General features: G+C 45.8%; 1 protein-coding gene across 1 annotated transcript; it reads right to left on the bottom strand.

Moving 5' to 3' along the window:
* Window positions 1-9,676: 9,676 nt before the first annotated feature.
* MEOX1 (mesenchyme homeobox 1) lies at window positions 9,677-14,542 on the bottom strand. Its single transcript, XM_015885557.2, has 3 exons — window positions 13,853-14,542; window positions 11,022-11,194; window positions 9,677-10,471 (listed from the first exon to the last, which is right to left on the bottom strand). The coding sequence occupies exons 1-3, from the start codon at window positions 14,277-14,279 to the stop codon at window positions 10,349-10,351; spliced, it is 723 nt and encodes a 240-aa protein (XP_015741043.1). The 5' UTR covers window positions 14,280-14,542; the 3' UTR covers window positions 9,677-10,348.
* Window positions 14,543-22,473: the final 7,931 nt, after the last annotated feature.

Below are 22,473 nucleotides of genomic sequence, written 5' to 3'. Positions count from 1 at the left end.
ATAGCAAATCAGCCCCTCCAGATGCTCAGCCCTTTTGTTGACTCCTTAGTTGGTAACTCAGACTTTCCTTCCTTTCTGCTTGGGTTTATTAAAGAAATAAAGGCTTTTGAACACGAGGAGATGGCAAAAAAACCATTTCAAAAGCAGTAAGAAGATCCATAGAATTACAATGTGAGAAAACATTTCCAAAAGCAACTTCATTGGGATTGGGATATTGTAGAGCTGCGGGAGCTGAGGTTCCTGTCTGCCTGCAGTAAGAGTGAGATTAAAGCTGCACTTTCTGAAAGAGGCTCCCACTTTATCAGATTTTACCTTGTTTTCTTCATAAACTGTTTAGTCCTGGTGCTCGGCCAAGCTTCCTACTTGCCAGCAAGACTCCGGTGCTCAGTAAGGGGAAGAAGTGAGTCATCCCCTTACAGCACTCCATGTTTTCTGAATGGAGCCCTATGGGACCTGCCTTGTGCTTTGCCAGCCAAACTGGCATGTGGTGCACTGCAAGCCTAAATATACACAAACACAACGTGCTTTATATGAAATTTGTTTTAAATTCACCTTTCCAAAGCTGTTTTGATTCAGTCAGTGGTGTTTAATTCTTTTTGAAGGCTCAGAGGAAGGGGAGGGGGAAAAGCTTGTTTTGGCTTTATGAGGATTACATTTAAGATGGGTGTGGATCTGTGCCTGAGAAATGCTGCCAGCTCACCCTCCTCTCATGGATTGGTAGTGGCCTTGAGCATGTCAGCATGGGCACATCTCAGATGTTCAGCCCAGCAGAGCTGGGGCTCAGAGCTGTTCTGGCTCTCTCCTGCTTTACAGCACCTGTGATGGTCTGAAAAGTGGTGTTTAAGCATGAGTGGGCTGTGGAACTCAAGCATCTGTGATGTCCTCATCTCAGAGTCAGCCTTTGTGCCTTGTAGATGAAGGTATTTTAGAGCAGGGAGTTCCAAAATCCATGCATGAGCCCCTGGATTCCAGGAGCTCCAGCAGCCCATGTGTGCCCTCACTCCCCAGGGAGGAGCAGAGGGAGCTGAACCATGCTCTTTTCAATGCCTGTGTGCTAAGAAACATTTTCAGTCCTTCCCCTGGGTGCAGCATGTGTTGTACCAGGCAAGATGTTGTGTTGGGAGGGACAGAAAGGCTCTGCTCAGGCTGCTGCTCATTCCTGTTTTGTGCTTCATTTCCCATCTCTTAAGATGGTAAGGCACGAGTCACCCCAACCCATTTCCCCCTCATTCCAGAGAGGGACCTTTGTGCTCTTCTATAGCTCTTCCAGCAAACCCCATGCACTGCAGATCCCCCTGTGCAAAGACAACCCCCTGTGGCTCCTCCTGTTTACTCCAGCAAAGAATGAAGTGATTAATGGGACCAGAACATCTCTTTCCTCCCCAGGATCCACAGAGAGGCACAGCTGAATAAATACCCCATGTTATTGTGGGCTGCTTGGTTGGGAGTTAAACTACAGGTAGTCAGGAGCGTTGCCAAATGTATTTATTGTCACGCTCTGCAACCAGTAACAATCCCACAGATGAGAGAAGGTCAGGAAGGTTTATAGGGACAAAGTGACATTCCCAGCTTCCCTGTGTCAGAGCTGGGGTTCTCTGGGTGTGGGATGGCTGGATGGGATGCCCTCCTGTTTTCCCAGCAAGTGCCAAAGTGCCAAAGTCTAACACACCCTGTAGCTCCCCCAGCACTGATCTTTTATGGTGATTTTCTGCTCTTACACAGCATTTTGCACCCCTCTGAAGTGATAATCCATTTTGTCTAAGAAGTTCCACACTTTTTGGGTTCATAACTCTATGGGACTGTATGAAAAGACCCTATTAGGGCAGAGGCAGGTAAAGGGTTAATACTCTGCACTTAGCCAATATCTGAGGATGATTGGGTTCAACCAGAAGCACAGATGCTCTTCTATGTCCCCATGAATATGATGGTTAAAGGAACACCGATGCTCAGCTCTGTACCCCACAATGTTTTAGGGTTTTCCTAACAGCATCACAGCCCCAGATTAATACAAGACTGTCTGTGTGACACCTCCCAGCCAAAAGGAATGAGATCTGTGTTCTGGAAGGAGCAGAAGGGAAGTTTGGTCTCAATCTTTGTTAGTGCTTTTACTGCCCATGTGTTGTTTCATCTGAATTCCAGCAACAAAAATAAAATAAAATAGGGAGATTAAATAAAGAATGAAAGCAAAGCAATGTAAAGGGAACAAACCCAAATCTTCAGTGTGTGTGTGTGGTACTTAGGTCTCAGAGCAGCACACTATCAGGAGACGACTGCTTCCTCTCCAGGAGATTGGCTCTCAATGGTTTCATGCTCAGCGCATGTTGCCAGAGTGCACAGTGGGTGCATGTAGCTGGCAGTCTTGCACATAAGATGTCAGCTCACTGCCATTTGTAGCTGCCCTAATGACAGCGTGGTGTGTTTGCTGAGATGAGGTGCTTGTAGGGTTGGCTGTGGGGCTCCAGTTCTCAGCTGGGCTTTCCAAGCTGGTTGAGACACCTCTTGGTATTGGAGGTGCCCAGTTTGCATTCATCAGTGGTTGCATTGGGCTCAAATGGCTGCATTGCATGCAATGGAGAATGAGACACAGAGTAAGGAAGGGAAGAATGGTGTAACTGGGAAGGGAAACATCAGTGCTACATATATATATAAAGGAAAACAGAATAAAGTGGAATCAATTCATTATCTCGTTACATGTGTTTAACCTCTGAAGGGAGCTTGAGTGTCTTGGGTTTGAAGATAGAGCAGCTTTTCTCAAGAGAAGACAAGGCTATAGATTAAGGATGCCTAGCAGGAGCACGGGGAACCACTGCGAGATCCTACAGAGTGGGCTGCACTGCACAGCAATCTTAGGATCAAGCTCAAGGTTCCCGAGTGATGGAAAACACATTTGACAGGGCTGCTCTGGGAGCCTGCTGCTAACGGGAGCCAGCTGGGGAGTGCAAACAGAGGCACTGCAACCAGCCCAAATCCCACCTTCCTCTGAAACTTCCAAACCTCTTTTTTCCTGTCGGATTCCAGACAGATGAAATTTTCCTGGCGTGGACCCACTGCTGGCAGCATCTCGGAATCGTGATAAGTCAGGACTTGGGGGTTGATTGACAGTCTGGGAAGAGAAGGTGCAGGCTCTGCAGCCCAGATCTGGCCTCATCTGCCCCCATTCCACCTCCTCTTTCAGGTCTCTCTGTGCTATTTCTCATTTTCTGGAAATCCCAGCTTGAATTTGATTCCGAAGTTGGGTTGATACTGTTGTTTGTATGATAGCGTCAGGAGTGAGCGCATTCCTCGGATCATAAATCATCTCCACCTGACCCCAATTAATCGCAGACCCTGCGTTTCATTGCTCTCAGCTCTTGGTAGTCATAACAAATGAGGTCATTGTGTCAGTGAGACACCACAGCCGACACCACAGGGAAAGTCATGGGAGACCCCGATCCTGTTGTGAGAGGGAATGGGCCATATCCTCCCATTGCTTCCTAAAGAAGAGCCAAGGCTGACTGGCAGCAGAGTTAAAATACATATATCCATATTCATAATAAGAATGGATGAAAAGCATTTCTCCAAATTTTATTTATATTTTGGAATAGATAGAATGAGAATCCGAGGCAGCCAGGTCACCCATCTTGTATGGAATGATCTGGTACACGTGCCCAAGCAATGGTGCAACAGGAAATTCCAGAGAATTTTCTTATAGCTCAGTGTTCTCGCTGTTGTTTTTATCAATGCCATTTATCTTGCTTGTTTATTATTGCCATAAAAGCACAGTAATGGTACAACGATGGCAAACAGTCGGAAGTTCCACCTCTGCAGAAGGGCAGTTGGATCCCTTCTTGATGGCCCACCAGCAAGAGCAATTGCCTTGAAACCTCAGAAGCCTCCTGCTTAAAAGGTCTGTGTGATAAGAGGAAAAGAGATGCTCTAAATTGCCATTGGGAATGACCTGCCATTTAGCCCTGTTGTGTACCGCTGTCTACTTCTGGACGGTGTAACATTGCTTTTTATCTGTGAAAACTCATACTGTTCAATGTGATGAGCTCATCCTATTTCTTGGCATCACCTCATCTTGATTCTGGCACAGACAGAATGAAATTTCAGCAGAGAAGACAGTAATAAGAGAGGTCATTTTTCTCCTAAAAATAATGCTAGTCAAGCTAGCCCTAAAAAACTAAAGGAAAGTGAAAATTGCAGCCAAGTTTCACATTTGAAGCTGTGTACAGATTCCAAATGCAACATTACTACCCTTGTGTTTTCCAAATGGTGACTTATATTCTTCAGATATGTAAAAAGCAGTGAAGGAAGGGTGGCTGTTTTTCTCAGTGCCAGGATGCTGATCTTCAAGGGATGAATTTGTGCCTTACAATCTGTGCCCTATACCTGCAGCTTCATCCTCAGCTTCAGGTGCAGTTTTCTGCCCTGCTGCTCTCTCTGTTTATTGCTTATGCCACAGAGAAGCTATCACAGCCATAATTAATAATAAAAAGGAATGGCTGTGTACCATCAGTAGTGAGATGCAGTAGGTTAGGCTGATCTCAAGTAGAGCCACTCCTTATATCACCATCAGATTAAGAAAGATGATGCTGCTGATCCACCACATTGGGGCTCCAGAAATCCTGGTTTAATTCCCAATGATCTTCCAGCATCTCATAGTTGGAGGAGGGCACACCTGGGGACTGCTCTGTTCTTGAAGTTATCTCTTTAAGCTGGAACCTCACAGTGTTCCATGCAGACCTAGTGCTCAGCTGAAGCCTCATGGTGACACCAAACCCACAACACCAAACACAACGGGTATCATAGGAACACTTTCTGCTCTTTGCTTCCATTATGGCTGTCTCTGACTTAATGAACACACTACTGGGACTGGGCAGCTTTTTTTAACAAACCTTGCAGAAGCACAAGAGCAGGAAGATTTTGCTTCTTGCAATAGAATAACTTTTTCCATGCTTCCTTGTCTAGCCTTGGAACAGTTGGAAATGTCTTCTCAGTGTGTGCATTAAAGACTTCCTGCCTGGAGTGTGCAAAGGACTCCGAGCATTCACAGGATATTAAACAGATTTGTAATGGAACCCAACAGTATAAACATGTCTTCAGTGCAGACAGAAATGCCTCAACCCCTTACGTTGTGTAATGTAAAACATTCCCCAGTTGTCTGTCTTCTCCTCTGCAAATAAACAGGGGGAGAAGATGTGTTTAAAGTGTTTTCCTGCGAGACAGATAATTTCTCATCTCGCTCTTTCATTCTCTTCTGAAAATATATTTCTTAAGGTGAAACTTGATAGAACTTTATAGCTTTGCTATAACTCAATCCAGTTAAATTAGGGCTGTTGGAAAGGCTTGATACAGGTCTGTTTTGTTGGCTCTATGAAATGAGAGGTCTTATTTTACAAGTTTTGTCATTCTTCATGCTAGAAGACGCAAGAGAGAGTATAGGGTATGTACAAATACATTGGGATATACTGACATGAATGCAGGCCTGTGATTTAGAGTCTATGCTAACTTGGAAAGCTGAAAGGAGGGAATGATCCTTTCCTGATGTCTCTCCCATCTTCAGCTTCACTATAGCACTATTGGGCTGATGCTCAGCTGCTGACAAACTGCCATGAGGAGGAATTGCTGTGTGTGTGTGGCAGTACAACTGTGAGGCATTGGTGTCTTCCAATGAATCAAACCCTAAATGCTGCCAGATGGCCTTGGTGCCTATTCAGGTGTTCTCTGTTTCTTACACTAACCCAAGGGCTGCAGTGTGACAGAGGGAGGCTGGAAAAACTTCTAATTTTTTTCCTTTAAAAAGGAAAGATTGAAACATGACTCAATGCTCTATGGTATGAAGTCACCACTCTCTCTGTTACTCACTCCCATTATCTCTTTGCAATCTGTTCCCAATGGGGCTTCCGGGCAACCAGCTGCTGACCCTTGTGTAAAAGTTATTAAAACAATAATAATAACAATAAAAATTACAGTATAGAGGGAGAGAGCAGCGGGGTAGAAGTCTGGTGGTGGATGAACACCCTTCCTTTGTGCTGAAATTAAAACAAAGCAGCATTGTGCTGGGGAAGGATGGGGAAAGGAGGGCTCTGCAGACACCTGCCCCAAACAGAGCTGCAATGGAAACTGCCCTGTCGTAATTCACAAATATGGGCTGAAAGGTGATAGCCCAGTGCTGGGATTGTTTTACAGCCACACCAGGCGAGCTCCACTCAGACAGAAGCCCTTCTACTGTAATCACTGATAGAAAATGGATTTCCTGTCTATCTGCTTAGAAGTGCTGCATGGATCCAACATTCAGGTCCAGTCTCTAACACAGACATATAGTGTTTCTTGAAGGGGCAGTGCACCGTCCCCAGGGGAAGGGGATTACCCAAAATACAAGATAGTGGCTGATGAAACTCAATAGGAGCAGTGCTAGAGGATGGGAAGAAAGCAGAAAGACAGAAAAAAATGGTGTGTCTGCTCCATAAGCTGCCCTGATCCGCTGTGTGTGCTGGGCTCCCTGCATAGGGAATTGGGCCGGATGCAGAATGTGGAAGCTTTGCTCATGTACATTATGACCCATTCACTGTCTCTGACTGTAAAGTGATTACTATAATGATTTGTGAGTTTTCCAGACAGTGCAAATGAAGGCTTTGGTTTTTAGTCACATAGGGGCTGTGCTGTGGGGTTTAAGGGTTCTCCTCATCAACTCTGATGGTGGGAGCTGGAGGAAAATCCCACTCTTACACAGCTGCCAGGCATCCCATACATGGTTGGGGTCAGCATGAAGTCTCTGTGTCCCCAAATTGGAGGGAATGAGTCACTTCTTGGGGGCTGGAGGGGATGTGAAGGACTGCTGGAAGCTGCTTGGGACTGCAGTAATGGGGAGAGGGGACAGTGTGCCTTGGGTGCCAATAGCAGTGTGACAAAGGGGGTTGGATGGAGCTCTGGCCACTCCAAAGACCTCTGTTTTCATGCTGAAAATGGTGGTTTTCTCCTCAAAAAACAATTTGCTGCTGAACATGAGCACTTTGTTTCCATTGTCCTTCCTATGAAGATCAATACAGTGTCCATAGCTTCAGTGAGGGCTTCAGATGCTGCCAGCCCAATGCATTCAAATGCTCAGTGGTACTCAGGGACGTGTGGTTCAGTGTGTGGGGGGGTGGCAGTGGGCTGATGGTTGGACTTGATGATCTCAGTGGTCTTTCCCAACCTTAACAACCCTATGTTGTGCAAATGTCATACTGCATGAGACTGGGCAGCTCTAGAGATGTATAAGAAGTGGTTGAGCTTCCAGGGGATGCATTCAGACCATGTATTTCTGTTTTAAATGCTCAGAACTTCAATGCTTCTGCCCCAGCTCTCTGGCCTGATGCTGATGTTTCCAGCTGAGTGTTTCTGCAGCCTCCCCAGTAACGTGGTTCTCTGCCATCTGGTGTGTGTTAACCTTTGCACTCCTTAGCAAAACATTAGGCTTTGCTGGTCATATGATAAGGTGTATCCAGTGAAAAAAAGAGAAATGGCAAGCTAGGTTTTGTCCATTGTATTGGTGGGGATTGTTGCTTCTACAGCACAGCAGCACCTCAGCAGAGGTTAATGCCATGTATGACTCCTCTACACCCAGGAAGTAATGGATTTAAATGGTAATAGAAGTGAAAAACGTAAAATGAATGGGAGAAGCTGAGCTCAAGACTTGGCCTCAAGGGGTGGGAGGAGAGAGCTTCTAAATCCAAAAGAATCCACACAATTGCTGTTGTGATTGGTAAGAAGGAGATGCCAAGTATGAGAGCTGCAGGGCAATGCTCTCACATGGCTCTATCACTACACATCCATACATCTATATACATAAAATCATATATACGCCCTGCAGTGAGCCCCTTGGAGGAGTTGGAGAAGACATCACAGCTCTTTTGCATTACAAACAGCCAACTCAGACACCTTTGCTGCTGTGCTGCACTGCTCTTCTCCCCACATCTTTTGCCTTTTGTGCTGTCAGGGAAAAGTCCAAGCAGGTGGTTTAAGAAAACATTAGCAAGGATATGTCATAGCCTTAAAAAAGTGTTTGAAGGGAAACGGAGCTGTTGCTTCCAATTTTTCACTTTGCTGCCTCCATGATGAAATACAGCCATCTCCACTTAAGTAATACCTTATGGAAAAGGAAGTGTCGTGTTTTTATTGGATGCCTTTTATGACCAGCCTCGGTGAAAAGTGCAGTTGTGAGCACGTCTGTTCTCCTCCAGCCTTTCACCAGCTTGTAATCCCACAGAGGAGGACTCCTTCCAGGCAGACAGATTTGCAGCAGTGGGAGGTGTGGGGCAGAGAGAGCTGCTCCAGGCATTATGATTTCCAAAGGCTGATGCCACTGTTTGCATTCTAAGAGCATTTCACTTGGTTGATCTTTCCACCAAGGCTGGGCTGCTCATTGGATGCAACCAAGTTCACATCTAGTTGCAATGCCCTGCAGGGCTTCACAGGGATGTGATAAACCAGGAGGAATTTCCCCACCAGGGTTCTAACTCCCAGACATCAGTGCAGTTCACAGCAGTGATTTCAGGATGTGTGGGAAGGATGGGAGCTTGCCTAAGGTCTTGTCTGCTGGATGGCTGTTTGGGTTGGTGTGCTCTGTGCTTGGAGGGTGTTGTTTAAAATGCAGTGGTTTCAATCCATCAGTGACCAATAGAAATGTTTGTGGGTTTTTTTTTTGTGGGTTTTTTGTTGTTTTTTTTCCCAATCCCAAACAAAAATAACCAATGCTGTCAGTCCTTGGCTGCTGCTTTGCTGCTTCTGGTGATACGCGTGAGGGTTTACTCTGTCTGCCTCAAATGCCAAAGCATTTGGAGTGTTTAAAGATGACCTTTATTGCTCAGTTCTGAAAGCCCCTGGAGGGTTACCAGCTGAGGCCAGCATGAAAGCTGCTATGGAGATCATCATTTGATAGCACAGCCATCTCATTGCTGGGCACAGCCAGGATCAGCTCTGCTGACTGCTAATAACTGCTAGCTGCAAATCTACTTAATAACACCAGTGACTCTTGTAAAGCTTCCCTGACACACCTGGTTGGATGGTGCACTGCATCATCTCCTTGGGAAAACTGTAACGCCTGACACTATTTCCACCCAAAAGGATTTGGGGGTTGGAGGCTTTGATGCCCAGTTGCAAAGCAGCCAAGTTGCAGATGGTTCAGGGTGAAAGCTGCCCAACACAGCACAAGATCTGGGTTGTAGTTATGGGTCAGTATCCAGAGAGATCCCACTGGGTCACTCTTGTGTGAATTAGATTGCTATACCCTTCTGTTAGCAGCTTCTGTGAAAGGGAAGATTTATCATTATCGAGTCATGATGCTTTCTGGACCAGGAGCTGCTGTTGGTCTGTTGGTCACCAAGAGCCCCCAAGTTTTCATCTCCAAATAAACAGCTCACAAACTTCCAGACCCCAGTGGGTGCTGCCTGGGGTTGGCTTAAGAGCTCATAAGGAGAAGAGGAACCCAATTCCAGCTCTGTGTGCCCACACAGTTGTTGGGGTAGTACTAAAGTTATCCACTGAAACAGCTTTATTCAGCCCTTTGATAATCTGTTTTATCATGCAGATATGTAAATTTACATCCAGCAAACCTGCAGACCAGGTTAAAACCAAAGAGGAATGCATCACAGTGAGAAGGAATAAAGATGTTCTAACTGTGCCATAGGTGCAAATAATGGTTACCTTTCAAGTATATGAGAATACTGAAAATCATGTTTAATAGCCATTCTATGACATGCCAGTGTAGAGTTCTGGTTAAAATATGGTAAAATTGCATTAGAACACATTAAACAAAAAGACAGAAGATATGGGAACAGACACTATGCTTTCCTAAAACATAATCATTAATTATATTACAGGTTTGGATTGAAAGAGAACCAGTGTGCAAGAAAAGGAGTGTGCAGGTCTGGGTCCTGTGGTCATCCTATGCTAGAAAGCTGCTTTTATACACTCTTTCAGCTTTGAGAATGGCTTTAAAGTGTCCTGGAATCAGATGGACACTCTCAGAGGTGGAGAAGATCATATATGGAAGCAAACCAGAATGGAAGGATAGGAATGACGCATGGGCCGTTTGGTAAGCATTTGGGAGCCTGAACAGCATTACTCCTGCTATATATACAGTGGTTTTTCTCTTTTTTTTTTTCTCTTATTTTTTTTTCTTCTAAAGGTAACCCTATGGCAGTAAGACAGTCCCATTCACACAAAGCTCAAAGTCCTGCTCTCCTTTGCCTTATTTTGTGCTTTCCATTTTCCTCTACCAGCTCCAGCACTGCGCACTTCTCAGTCCGTGACCCACAGGGCCACCATATGGGGCTGCAGTGTCCTTCTGCAGTGTCACACCCTCTCCAAGCATCTCCTTATGGCACTACTCAGAGCTGGGGGATGTGGTGGAGTCAGCGTCCTCTGCATCGGGCTCAGGGGGGGACACTGGTTGTCCACCCTTAACACGCTTCCACTTCATCCTTCTGTTCTGGAACCATACTTTGACCTGGAGGATGAAAAGGATATAATGAGTTATTGCCTCCAGCAGGCTGATTCCTGTGTGTCGATAGATGTATTTTGAGGAATTCTAGAGAAAAAACTGGAAGGAACCTTCCAGGTTTAAGCATTCTCTATTGAATGAAGGTGTTCCAGGCAGATGTTTCAAAGACCAGCCAGCATAGCACAGTGCTTTGCCTGGAATCCATCTTCATCAGCTATACCTGGCAATCCAAATGGCTCCAAATGGCTCCTCCAAACAGCTCAGGATGTGTCCCAAATGGCTTTTTTGTTTGTTTAGAGAAGCAGAACTGCAAGTATTAACTGCTTACAGAGGTTTTTAATGGATGTCTTTTAAAAGAACATGGAGTTTTCATGTTAAAATCATAGAATTATGAGGCTGGAAAAGACCACTAAAGTCACCAAGTCCAACAATCAACCCAATGCTACTATGCCCACAAAACCATGTCCTACAGAGTAATACACCTCTGTGCCATTGCAGCACAGCCCTGGAGTGTTATAGCATTAGGGAGAAGCAGCAAGGGGTGGGGTTTGAGTACCTGTCTCTCAGTGAGGTCCAGGTTCACGGCGATCTCATATCTCCTCAGCCTGGTCAGGTAATTGTGATGGGCAAATTCTGCCTCCAGCTCCCGCAGCTGCTCCTTGGTGAATGCTGTCCTCTCCTTCCTCGACCTGCTGCTGCCTTCTGCCTTGCTGCTGGAGGGCTGGCTTTCTAAGAGGCAAGCAGGTGTGCAATTTGCAGTTAGATTGATCTGTGTGAATGTGTGCCCTACAGCGATGTCAAAGCGCGTTGTGTCCCCTTGAGCTCAGCACTGTCAGCCTTTGCTTCGAGGGGTAAAGTTGGGATGGGGTGAACCACTTGAACTGCAGGAGCAAGGGCCAAAGGGAGCAGGAGGAGGAAGGAAACTCTCACTGCACCCACTCAGCACTCTTGAGTTTCCTTCCCTGTGCCTTTCACATTGTTCCTCCCCTGATTTTGGCTGCAGACTGAAGGCAAAGGGAGCACTTTGCTGTGAGCACGGTGTGTGATGCAATATAAGTGCATGGTGCAGGGGGAAGGGAAGGTTGCTGAGTGAGCACCATAGGCTGGCATTTGGCCTGAGTACACTGGGAGGGAAAATGAGCAGTGCTGGGGTAGTGGCATTCCCTGACTCAGCACTCAGTCCTGCAGGCGTTCAGCTGCTTGCAAGCTGAGCAGAAACTGTTGGACAAATGGCACTGAGGGTGTCACTGGTCTTCATCTCCAAACAATGTGAATCATCTGAAATAGCCTCTGGGAACAGAGCAGGCAGTGCCCCACTTGGTGTTGAAAGGAGATGTATGGCAGAGAGGCTTAGCTGGCAAACTGCTTTGGGGAAGGTGAAAGGACCACACAATGCAGGATTTGGGCATTTCAGGGGGTTCTCCGATCCCTCAGAGCAGCTTAAGCTCAAGCATGGGGGTCACCAATGGTAACACAGGTTGTTTGGTCATTGTGGTGATCCACAGCCCTGGTGGAGGCACCTGGTGCTTGTTATTCTGCAAACCACTGTCAGTGCAGTTTTTCCCTCAGCAGAAGGCATAATAAAAATCCAAAGTATCTGCATAACGTTGCTTTCTCCCCCTAGTAAAGAGTTTGAGGGCAGATTTATTGCAAATCAAGTAGTAAGATGGATTTTGCTGTCACACGGGGCATAAAATCCTGAAAGCTCTTGGGAACGTTGGCCAAGTGAAGTGACTTCATGGGGAGCTGATTCATTTGGCAGCCAGCGATAAAGTAATAACCACAAGTAACTTCAGTGGGCACCTCATGGAGTGGAGCACACGGGGTGGTGACAGATGGAGCTCTGCCCCCAGATCACTTTAAATTGCTGAGGGACTTCCCTACACTTTTCTTGCTCAGGTTTTCAGTTTCTACCTGCCCTTATGTTCTGCTTTCTATGCCATTGTGGCTGTTAATGGGACCTGAAAGCATGAAGCACCCTCTTTACCCAAAGGCATGACTTAGCAAAGTTGTCAGAATCACTATGTTACTACACATCATTACAGCAATGCCTATTTCTTGCTGTCTTATCCTTCAGCTCATGCCTTAATCATCAGCTAAAGTTGGGGTATCCAAACTGCCTGTCTGCAGTTGGCCATTCTCAACAACATTCAACGTGTGAAATCAGAGGGAGGCGTTTCTTTAGACTCAACCTCCACCCAGTGGGCATCCCAGAACTTTCAGTGCTTATCTTATGCTTTTAAAGGCTAATTTAGTTTAGGGTTAGGGCTTGGAATTTCCTTGCTGCTTGAGTGGTGTTGTTAGGTCTTTCCTTGGTAGTAAATGAAAGATGTATGAAGCCCAAAGTCATTACAACACCTTTCAGCCTCTTTAATGCTGTAATTGCAAAGGGGTTTCTATAAATGCTTTGCTAAATTGTACAGCATAGAATAGAGGGTGGCAGGCACAGGGGCAGCTGTGAAAGCTCCCCCAAAGCCAACTGACATCTTCAGGTCACTGCTGTGCCTGGGACACCAGGGCTGAAAATGGCATCTAAATAATGAACACTGGTAGAGGAAGAGAAGGGGATGTGTGTGCTCACACGTGAGGTCTTACTGCAGATACTCCTATTACTATCACACAGTGAAACCGTTCTGTAGCTGCTCTGAATCTATTGGTTCTTTAAAGAAAGTTTTGAGGATTTAAGTGCATTTTGATCTTTTCTACATCTTAGAAACATTTCCATGTCTTGGCTCTGAAACCATAAAATGGGGATGCTGGAAAATACCCTCTGCTTCTCAATACTCTGTGGTTTGCAAATGAATACTGTAGAAAATGTCTGCATGGAAGCATCTGAATCTTAACAGCTTCCTTAGGAGAAAGCAATGTTCTGCATATTTCACATATCGGGAGAACTGAAATAGTAACAAACCAGATGTCTTATGTCTGTAATTCCTGAATGCTTCAGGAAGAAGGTGCTTTGTTGGCAAGGATGGCACAATGAAAACTGATTGTTTCCCATGTTGCTGGGCATTCTACTGGTGGGCAGTTCAAAACCCCAGAGTGGCATTCCCAGCTAGCACGGGCAGCTGATGGGACCTTAGCCCTTTGATCCCCATTCTATCACCCTTGGACTGCAGCAGAGCAGTGGGATGGATCTGCCATCCTAGGGCTCTGAGCGCAGCATGGCACTGAGTTGGCACTGAGCTGCTGCCTAAAGGGTTGGGTTCAGCCAATAAGGAGCAAAACTCAAACACCAAAGGTCATCAAGGGACAAGCAACTTCATTTCCATTGAGATATTGCATAGTTTTCCCTAGTCAAGAATCACAAAATATTTCCTCCATCAGCTTTACTCCATGAGATATTCTCCCCATCCCACCCCACACCCCCACTTCCACGCCACCTACCTGAGTGCTCCTTTTTCCTTTTGGATCCTTTTCTCTCTGTCTCCATCGTGCTGTTTACTGGCACCTCGTAATCTTCACTTACACCCGCTGCTGTGCTCACGACGTTGGGGCTCTCTGTGTCCCCAGAGGCCAACACCAGCCCTGGGCTCAGCAGTCTCCTGGCCTCTGTTGTTGCTTGCTGCCACTCAGAGTGAGGACGGAAAGCTGGGGGCTGCTCCTCAGGTGGGACGCAGTGGGCAGAGCTCAGCAAGCAGGAGGCTGAGAATTCAGAATAAGCAGCAAAATCCACCTTGGGGTGGAAGGAGAAAGGGGCTGGGGGGCAGTGACCCAACCCTGGGGCTGTGGGGACGTCGGCACCCCGCAGGCACCCCCAGAGTGGGGCTGGGGACTGGGGGCTGCGCATGCAGCTGCCTCCGGTGGGGTTCATCCTCGTCCCACGCTCGTCACTCAGGTTCCTCAAGCAGGAGAGGAGAGGAGGGGAAATGTTTCCAGATTTGACAGCCCAGATTTCCTCCCTAAACGACACTTTGGCTGGGGGGTTTGTGAGGTTGGAGGTTTGTTAGTTTGGAAACTCTTCTTGAGGTGTTCATTGTCCCAAATGGATGGAGGAGGCGATCGCCCCAAACAGAGTCCCAAAGCTGATGCTGGAGTCCTTGTGAAGTGCTGGACATGAGGGAAACACTTTTTAAATACTATGTTGGGGAGAGAGTGACAACTTTGTGAAGTGAAATGTGAGAGAGGGGAGGGAGGGGTTAACGTACACACACCCGCTCCCTCCAACCAAAGCAAAGCAGCACCTATTAATCATCCGAAACCTTATATGCACATCTAATGGGATTTGCAGATGGAGACTTTTAAAGAAACAATGTCTGTATTTTTTTCTTCCCCCCCAAAAAAGAAAAAAAGGGGTAGGGGGGAGGGAAGAGCAGTGCACAAAAAAGGGCTTTAATGTTTCCCTGTGACACTATGAAGTTATTTTTATTGCACTGTTAACAAAATTCCCCGAGTTTTGAGGTTGGAAAAAGCCCTTCATACGGAATTCAGCAGATTCCTGAAGCCAAGAAGCGAAGTGGGAAATAAAAGTAAGAAAGCACTTCACTGATTATTTACTGATTTAAGGCCTGGTTGTAACGTTTTGTTTTAGGTGACTTTTGTGCACGTGCAAAGTTTTGGAGGGATTATTGTTCTTTTAGCTCGGTAACACTTGTATTTGCTGATGGTTACTGCTGGTGGCAGTTATTCTTTCTCTATCCTACTTTATGCCACTCCTTCCTACAAGGAAATCTGCCTTTGTGCCAATGTGAGACGTGTTTTTCATCTTTTGCTGAAAGTTTTATGGTTCTTCTTAACACAAAGCAGATTCGCAGACCCCGGAGCTGCCGCTGCTGCTGCATGGGTGTTAGCAGGGAATCTGCTCTCCATCCCTCTGACACAGAGGGTTGGCACCTGGGAACACCCCAAATATCACTGCAGGGCTGCACTGGGGTTACTGCAACTGTTTGTGTGTTTTTAGGGGTAATTTATACAGCCACATGTGCTGTGTTTCTGTAATCTGCTTGCGACCTGCTCCATTGCTTTGCTATGCCTCCCTATAGGTGTGCGCCTCTTTCCCTTTATCCCACCATTTGGGCTGAGTTTGTGCTCTCGTAGACACAGAGGGATTTATCAGATGGGCACAGAGCCTCCGTTTTTCTTTCTTTAAGTGCTTTAAGTGCTACTTTTATTTGGCTTCTGTATAATTCAGAGTTGTGACATTTAAAGGAATCAAATGGAGGGAGAAGTCTGCTCATCCCAATCCCTGCTGGGTTATAGCTTGGGCTTTTCCAAGCAATCAGGTGGGCTTAGCCCAGATCTTTCTGATCAAGAACATCACCTTTTACCTTCACATTAATGTGACTCTCTTGCAAAATGCCAAACACAAATCATCCTCCAGGAAGGGCTCTCCTACATAATTCAATCTGTTCAGAGAGCAAACATTCAGACACGTTTCCCACTGCCTGGCAGGAGGAAAAAGAACAGATTGCTCTGTCTGGAAGGCCAGGTGGCAAAGGATGTGTGGATATTTTGGGCACCAGAAGGGTCCATGGTATAGCCTAGAGTGGTTTTGTCAATGCAGAATATTTCACTTGTGTTCACCCACCGAAGTCATGCTGGGGTAGTAGAGATTTGCATGAGCTCAAGCCTAGGTCTGTGTTTTCCAGCCCTACTCCCAATTCCAGCTAATTAAACAATCGTCTACTTCTCATTTATGTCTATGCATGAATTTTGAGGGAAATAAAAGAGAAGGGAAGTTTATCTGCCGATGTATTGTTCCATTTATCCAGGAGAAGGTTCAGGTTCCGTGCAGGAATCCCATGGGACCCCAGCAGGGCTCTGTTCATGGCACACAGTTCAGTTCTTGCACATCACTTTGCACTCTCAGTTAAACTCGGACCCCTTTTTCCCCACAGAGCTCTTTCTGTTGTTGTTCCTCTGACTTCAGATGTGGGAAAAGGAGACGGCAGACCCTCCTCAAATGTGGGAACCCCCCAGTCCCGCATTGCCCCAGCACTCTCTGCAGCTGCTGCTGTCACTCAGCAGCCCAGCGGGGGCTTGTTTGCCCTCTGCATCTTTCTGACACTTCATTCCTGAAGGAAGCAAAAACAACATCCCTCCCCTCTTGCCCAAGCCCATTTGTTGGACAAGGCAGCCACCTTTAACCTCTGCAGAGTCAACATCTCTTCTGCCAGACCCCAGGTTGGTTGGGAAACATAGGATTGATGGGTGCCATAGGCTTCAAACCCAGGAACAATTAGGAACAGTTTCTTCTCATAGGGCTGCCCAGGGGGGTTGTGGAGTCACTGTCCCTTGAGGTGTTCAATAACCATGTGGATGTGGCACTGAGGGATACAGTAATGGGCATGGTGGGATGGGTTAGGATCTACATAAGGATATATCTACATAGTAAGATCTGGGTTCAGTGTCAGACTCACATATCTGCAGGAACAGTAACCACTGCGTGTACTGAAAGCTGCTGTCCCAATTTATAGAGGCTGTTGGTTTGTAGGTATTGAGGATGGAGCTGTCTGCTCCACCATGTGTAAAGATGGTGGCTGGAGAAATGAGAGTGGGCACATGAGTAGTAAGCAAAGGGATAAACACACAGAGAGATGGAGCATGAGCAGGAAAGAGGGGAAATCGGGTCCTGGGGGGGCTTCACTCCACCTGCAGAGGGCTGGGGCTGAAAGGAAATGCCAAGGCCAGAGATGGGCTCTCTGGGTTCATCTGTCAATTTTAATAGTTTTCTCAGCATCCTAAAGGAATAAAAGAACAGAAAAAGTGTAAAGTTTGGGCTAATCGAGACAGTGAACCTGGGAGGGAAAGATGATCTCCTTGAAATGAAAGCTAAAGAGCTGTGTGGTTAAAGAGCTATATTAAAAGACATTAGCTATTGGACAAAACGTCAGGAAACATTAACTTGCATTTTGCTGTAATCCCCTATGGCAAATTAGTCTGGTTTAAAAGGCCTGGATTTGCAGGAAACCAGTATGAGGGTTTTTATGGTTTCGGGGGAGGAAATGGAGTGAGAAAGGCTGTGTTACCTCTAGAAAAGAAGTGGTTTGTCATGGTGATATCAGCTGTTTGATAGATTCACCTCTCCAAACTTCTAGGAATGGGACTGGTGTCTGTTTGTAGGCAGAACTCATGCAGCAGTGATGTGACCTGGGGCCAATCTTACTAGAGAAAAAGCCCCAAATATCTTCTGAGGCTGAAGTATAGCACATACCCTGGGTTACATGGCCATTCATGCTTTAAGCCTGGAAGGATTTTGCCGAAAAACATAGTAAAATAAGTTTAAACTGTATATATATATAATCCTATCATCTGTTGTTCGCCACATTTTCATCCTAACATCACTCTCATGCTTTAGCTGCAAAATCCACAAGCAGATGAAAGCAGGTTCCTATTGCATCTCCTGAGGTTTGAGGCAAACACCCCTGACTGCTTCTGCACACGAAGGCGACTGGAAAGGAACAGCAGTGGAATGAGCATTTCCCTCCCCAACACATAGGCTGAGAACAGTGAGCAGCGACTGAGAGCTACACACGTCCAAGCAATGTTTTGTTAAGCAAAGCATGGACATGGGATTTGTGAAGCTGTCCATCCCAGAGATTAATGCTGGATCTGCATTTCTGTCCAACACAGTCAGTGCAATGGCAGAGAATATTGAGTCTGGGTGATCTTGTGCTTGATACATTAATTAATCTGGATGGTCTCTTTGCTATGGTGCTCTTAAAAGCGTTATCTCAGGGGCAATCTTAAGAAAATACTTCAGTTGGCATTGATTTAATGACTCGAGCTTTTATCCTCCACCTCCTATTTCAGCTGTTCTGTTCCAAACAGTTGACTTAAAAAGGAAGGGAGAAAGGATGGGGTTCTGTTACTGAATTCATTTGGAAGCTTTGCTGTCTCCTCTTTCTTCCTATTGCTTTCCTTGGGACTCCAGCAGCAGGAGCAGTGAGAGCAGCATCACATTTGTTCCCTATTTGCCCTCAGTTATGTTGAGCCATTCGCAAGCTGCATCTGACTACCTGCACTCATTGCTCTCATACCTCCAAAGAGACTGACAGATCTGCTTGTTGCATTTGCCCTTTCCTTTCTTCCAAAGCACACCTCTCATTTCTCAGCCTATTTAATTTCCTACGAACACGAGAAATACGGGTGATTAAACGCTCACTCTGAATATAGAACTTTTCAGAAGAGCTCATAATTTTCACCTCTGCAAATGATGAAGAACCTGGCAATGCAAAATATGGTATTTTAAAATACTTTTTTCTCCTTTTTTCCCCCTCATTCTTCTTCTTTTCTCTTTCTTCTTTCCCCCCTCTTGTTTTCCCCCATCTTTTTCTCCTCCTTCCTTTTTTTCTCCTTCTCTTTATTCTTTCTCCTCCTTCTTCTGTTTTCCCAGTTCTTCTATATCTTCTTCTTTTCCTCACTCCTTCCTTTTTCCTCTTCTTCTTTTTCTCTCTTCTTTTCTCTCCTCTTCTTCTTTCCTCTTCGTCTTTTTCCTCTTCGTCTTTTTCCTCTTCGTCTTTTTCCTCTTCGTCTTTTTCCTCTTCGTCTTTTTCCTCTTCTTCTTTTTTTTTTCACTCCCTTTCTTTCCCCTCTTTTTCTCCCTTCACTCTCCAGCTTCTATCCTACTGTTGCCTTTTCACTTTTTCTCTGCAGCTCTTCCTGAATTTATCCCTGTTTTTGCCCCTTACACTTAGATTCCCATTGGCTCCATGGGCTGCAGCCCTGGCTGCTCACTCCAAGCCTTGACCAGAGCCCTGAAGGCTTTTCCCTGCCATGTTCCTTCCTTTCCCCTTTCCCACTCTGTCTGTCTCACCCCACAGCTGGCACCGCTACCCCCAGGATTCTAATTTAACGATAATGTTTCTCTTAGCACTAAGTCAATATTTCCGGTATTAATTAAACCTGCTGGCTTCACAGGAGCAAAAAAAAAAACCCAGACTGTTTCAGGTACAGGAAGCTCAAGATGTGCTCAGAGACACTTATGTGATAATTTATTTGAGGAGAAAGAGCAATAGAAACAAAAAGCAGAAGAGAGGTGGTCAGCTCCAAGTTTGGGAGAGTGTTAAAAAGGGAAAATTCTGTCTGGAAACTGCTTGATCACACTGCACAGCACATAACCTGATGCTTGTAACCTTTTTATTTGAAAGCTCGCTATTTTTTGACTACTTTTATGGCTCCAATGTGGAGGTTTGAGTTTTAGAGGTGTGACGGGAGCTACAGGTGATGGGATCGAAGGGGTCACATGCAGAAAAACTCACATTGTATGATTGAAAATAGTTATACATACACATATACAAACATACACACCTCTGTCTTGAGACTCAGCAACAACACAGAGCAAAATGTGTTCCAGTTTGTTCCAAAGCTGTGTGCTAAGTGAGCACAAATCTCTGCTTGTGAGTCCAGACAGCAGCTCCTGGATTCCTTCCCTTCCCTTCCCTTCCCTTCCCTTCCCTTCCCTTCCCTTCCCTTCCCTTCCCTCCCTTCCCCTCCCTTCCCTTATCCCTTCCTTCCCCTTCCCCTGAAAACCTTCCCTTCGCCTCTCCTTTCCCTTCCCTTCCCTTCCCTTCCCTTCCCTTCCCTTCTCTTCCCTCATCCTTTCCTTCCCCCTTCCTTCCCCTTCCCCTTCCATTTTTATTCTTCTTCTGGATTTGATACCCAATGAAGAGATGAGGAATCTCCTTTCCCTGAAGAGCCATAAAACCAAGCACAGCCTCAGCTCCAGCATTTAATTCTTAAGGCAGGAAAGACCATTTGCCAAAAGAACCTGAATAAATCACCTTCTTTTTTTGAACCAAAGAGCCTTACCCTTCTACCGTGTGTCTGTTTCATGAAGAGCCAACAGTCCTGAATGGCATCCAAGGCACCAGAAGCTTTCTATGAAATCACAAACAACGTTTCAAGTCAGTGAAGGAAGAGTTAAAGATTTTGACAGCCGAATTTCTTACTTTTTTCTTCGAAAAACACAAAAATTAGCTCAGCTTTTGGCAGATCTCAAAGCTCATCTGTTGTTTTCATCAGGCCATGCTAACGAAACAGGAACCATGGCATCCCCCAAGGAGCCGATAGGAGCACAGCACTGAACCTTTAAAAGCCATTTTGGGGGGAGTATGGATCAACAGATCCTTAGTTCTTCTCCAGTTCACGTGTTTTGAAGTGGGACTGAATGCAACATTCTCAATATAGAGATCCAAATAGTAAATCTATATCCGAAGGTTGTTTGCTAACTGATGAGCGTTTGGATTTCTTTCTTTGGTGCTGCAGTCGGGCGCTGCTTTCCTTGTGGTTGCCCTTTGCTCTGTGATTCCATCCTATAGAGCCATTTGCACAAAGTGCAGTTAAATGGGAAAGGTTTCTAGAAGAACTGAAATTCATCCCTGGTTTGAATGACAGTGAAATGAGGCCAATTAAAAATGGAGGGGGGGGGGGGGGGGCAAGTGTGTGTGTGTGTTTAAATTTGAGCTGATTGGGACATTGTCACAGAGTGGGGATCGTGGTTTGGAAGAGAGCATCAAAGTTCTGTGTGAAAGGGGTCCTATGGGATCCCACACGTTAGGGAGGAGGGGAAGAGAGCTGCGGTGCTAATTGATGCTCTCTTCCCTCTGTGATTAGTCGCTGGCGGCCCCGCACCTCCCTCCGCTGGCTGCGTGTGTCAATGCAATGCGATGGGTTTGGTCGTCGTAGTCGCAAAGCACGGGATAGAAAATAAGGTGTTGTGGGGTCCTCGTCCTGTACTGAGATGAGGGAAAGGTGTTGAGAAGGGACAGAGGCTGGAAACGTGGAAATAGAAGCGTTAATGTGTGGGGTGTGAAATCAATCTGAGTATGGTTGAGGGAAACGTTCAGTGGCTCAATGGCTTTTTAGACCTTTTGATCATTGGGAGAGTTATAAAGATCCAAGATAATGATTGGGTTAAGTTGAAAATCTGCCTTTTAATTTCCCAACTGTAAATGTGGATGAAAAGCTCCAGTATCACTATGAAGATTTCCACATCACATTTCAAATAAGGACACAAAAAGCCACAAATCAGTGCATCTGTGTGATCCACACCTGGGACATCGGGGTCAATGCAGTCAGGTTGATGGAGTCCATCACCCAATGGCTTCTGGAAGGTGATGGGTAAATCCCTTCAGTCAACTCCATGCCATAAAGTGTCTTTTTTCTTCTTCTTCTCCCCCTTTTAATTATGGAGCTGGTTTAACAGAAAACGAGAAGAAATGCTTAAAAGGTGACTTATTAATTGCCTGTAAATTAAAAGGCAGACGGATGCTTTATTGAAGTTGAAAGAAGTTAGTGATAGTAAGGTATAATGTCAAACAGCAATTGACTTTTTTAGGGTTCTCTTTTCTTTATTAACACATAAGGGAGTGATTTATAGCTTCCTGCAGACCGAGAGATAAATCATCTGGAAGTCTGAAAACTGGGGCTAAATAAAGATGCAATCATAGAACTCAATGTTTGCAGTGATAGCATGCAGCATCCTGCCTTGCAGGACTGAGCTCTGGGCAATAGGAGAATACTTTAAACCTGACTTCAGAAAGCAGTTTGTGCTGTGCAGGATACAGATCTCAGCACGTGGAGAGGGTATCAGTGTGGCATTTTGATGCACTGCTGTACATCAATGAGGTTAATCTTTCACGACTATGCTAACGAGCACCGTTTGCTTTGGATAATCATTTACAAAGGTCAATTTAAGGAGGCGAAAAGAGCATTCCAGCGTGCTTTGCTTTTTATTTCCAAGATGCTTCGATTTCTCACCACGAGGTGGAGGTGTCCGCCTGCGGGTCCGCTTCGTACCCCTCATTTGAGACGGTGAGGCTGCAGCAGAGCTTTGCATCACACTCTGCATCTCCCTCCCTTGGTTTCACCCCACATCCAACACGCAGCACGATGCTGCTCACGCTTGGGTTCCCTTTGGGTCTGTACTTCCAGGGGTCCCCCAGTGCCCACAGCATATACCTGGGGGTGGAATGGGTGAAAGAAAGGGATGAGGGATGCAGTGCCAAAAAGAAATCCTTGCTCTGCTTTTCTCTTTTGCTCTTCTCTTGCTCTTCTTGGTGGTATAT

Source organism: Coturnix japonica, chromosome 27 (genome assembly GCF_001577835.2).
Source record: "Coturnix japonica isolate 7356 chromosome 27, Coturnix japonica 2.1, whole genome shotgun sequence".
NCBI classification, from domain to species: domain Eukaryota; kingdom Metazoa; phylum Chordata; class Aves; order Galliformes; family Phasianidae; genus Coturnix; species Coturnix japonica.
The sequence above is the reverse complement of the archived record's forward strand: the minus strand, read 5'-3'. Positions and strand labels throughout refer to the sequence as shown.

What these genes read in the sequence shown, in the direction of transcription:
- MEOX1 (XM_015885557.2), bottom strand. Translation starts at nt 14,279, where the DNA reads ATGAACCCCACCGGAGGCAGCTGCATGCGCAGCCCCCAGTCCCCAGCC. An exon ending in AAGGAAAAAGGAGCACTCAG is followed by an intron (nt 11,195 to 13,852) that starts GTAGGTGGCGTG and finishes CTTGCCTCTTAG; the next exon opens with AAAGCCAGCCCTCCAGCAGC. An exon ending in TGGACCTCACTGAGAGACAG is followed by an intron (nt 10,472 to 11,021) that starts GTACTCAAACCC and finishes TTCATCCTCCAG; the next exon opens with GTCAAAGTATGGTTCCAGAA.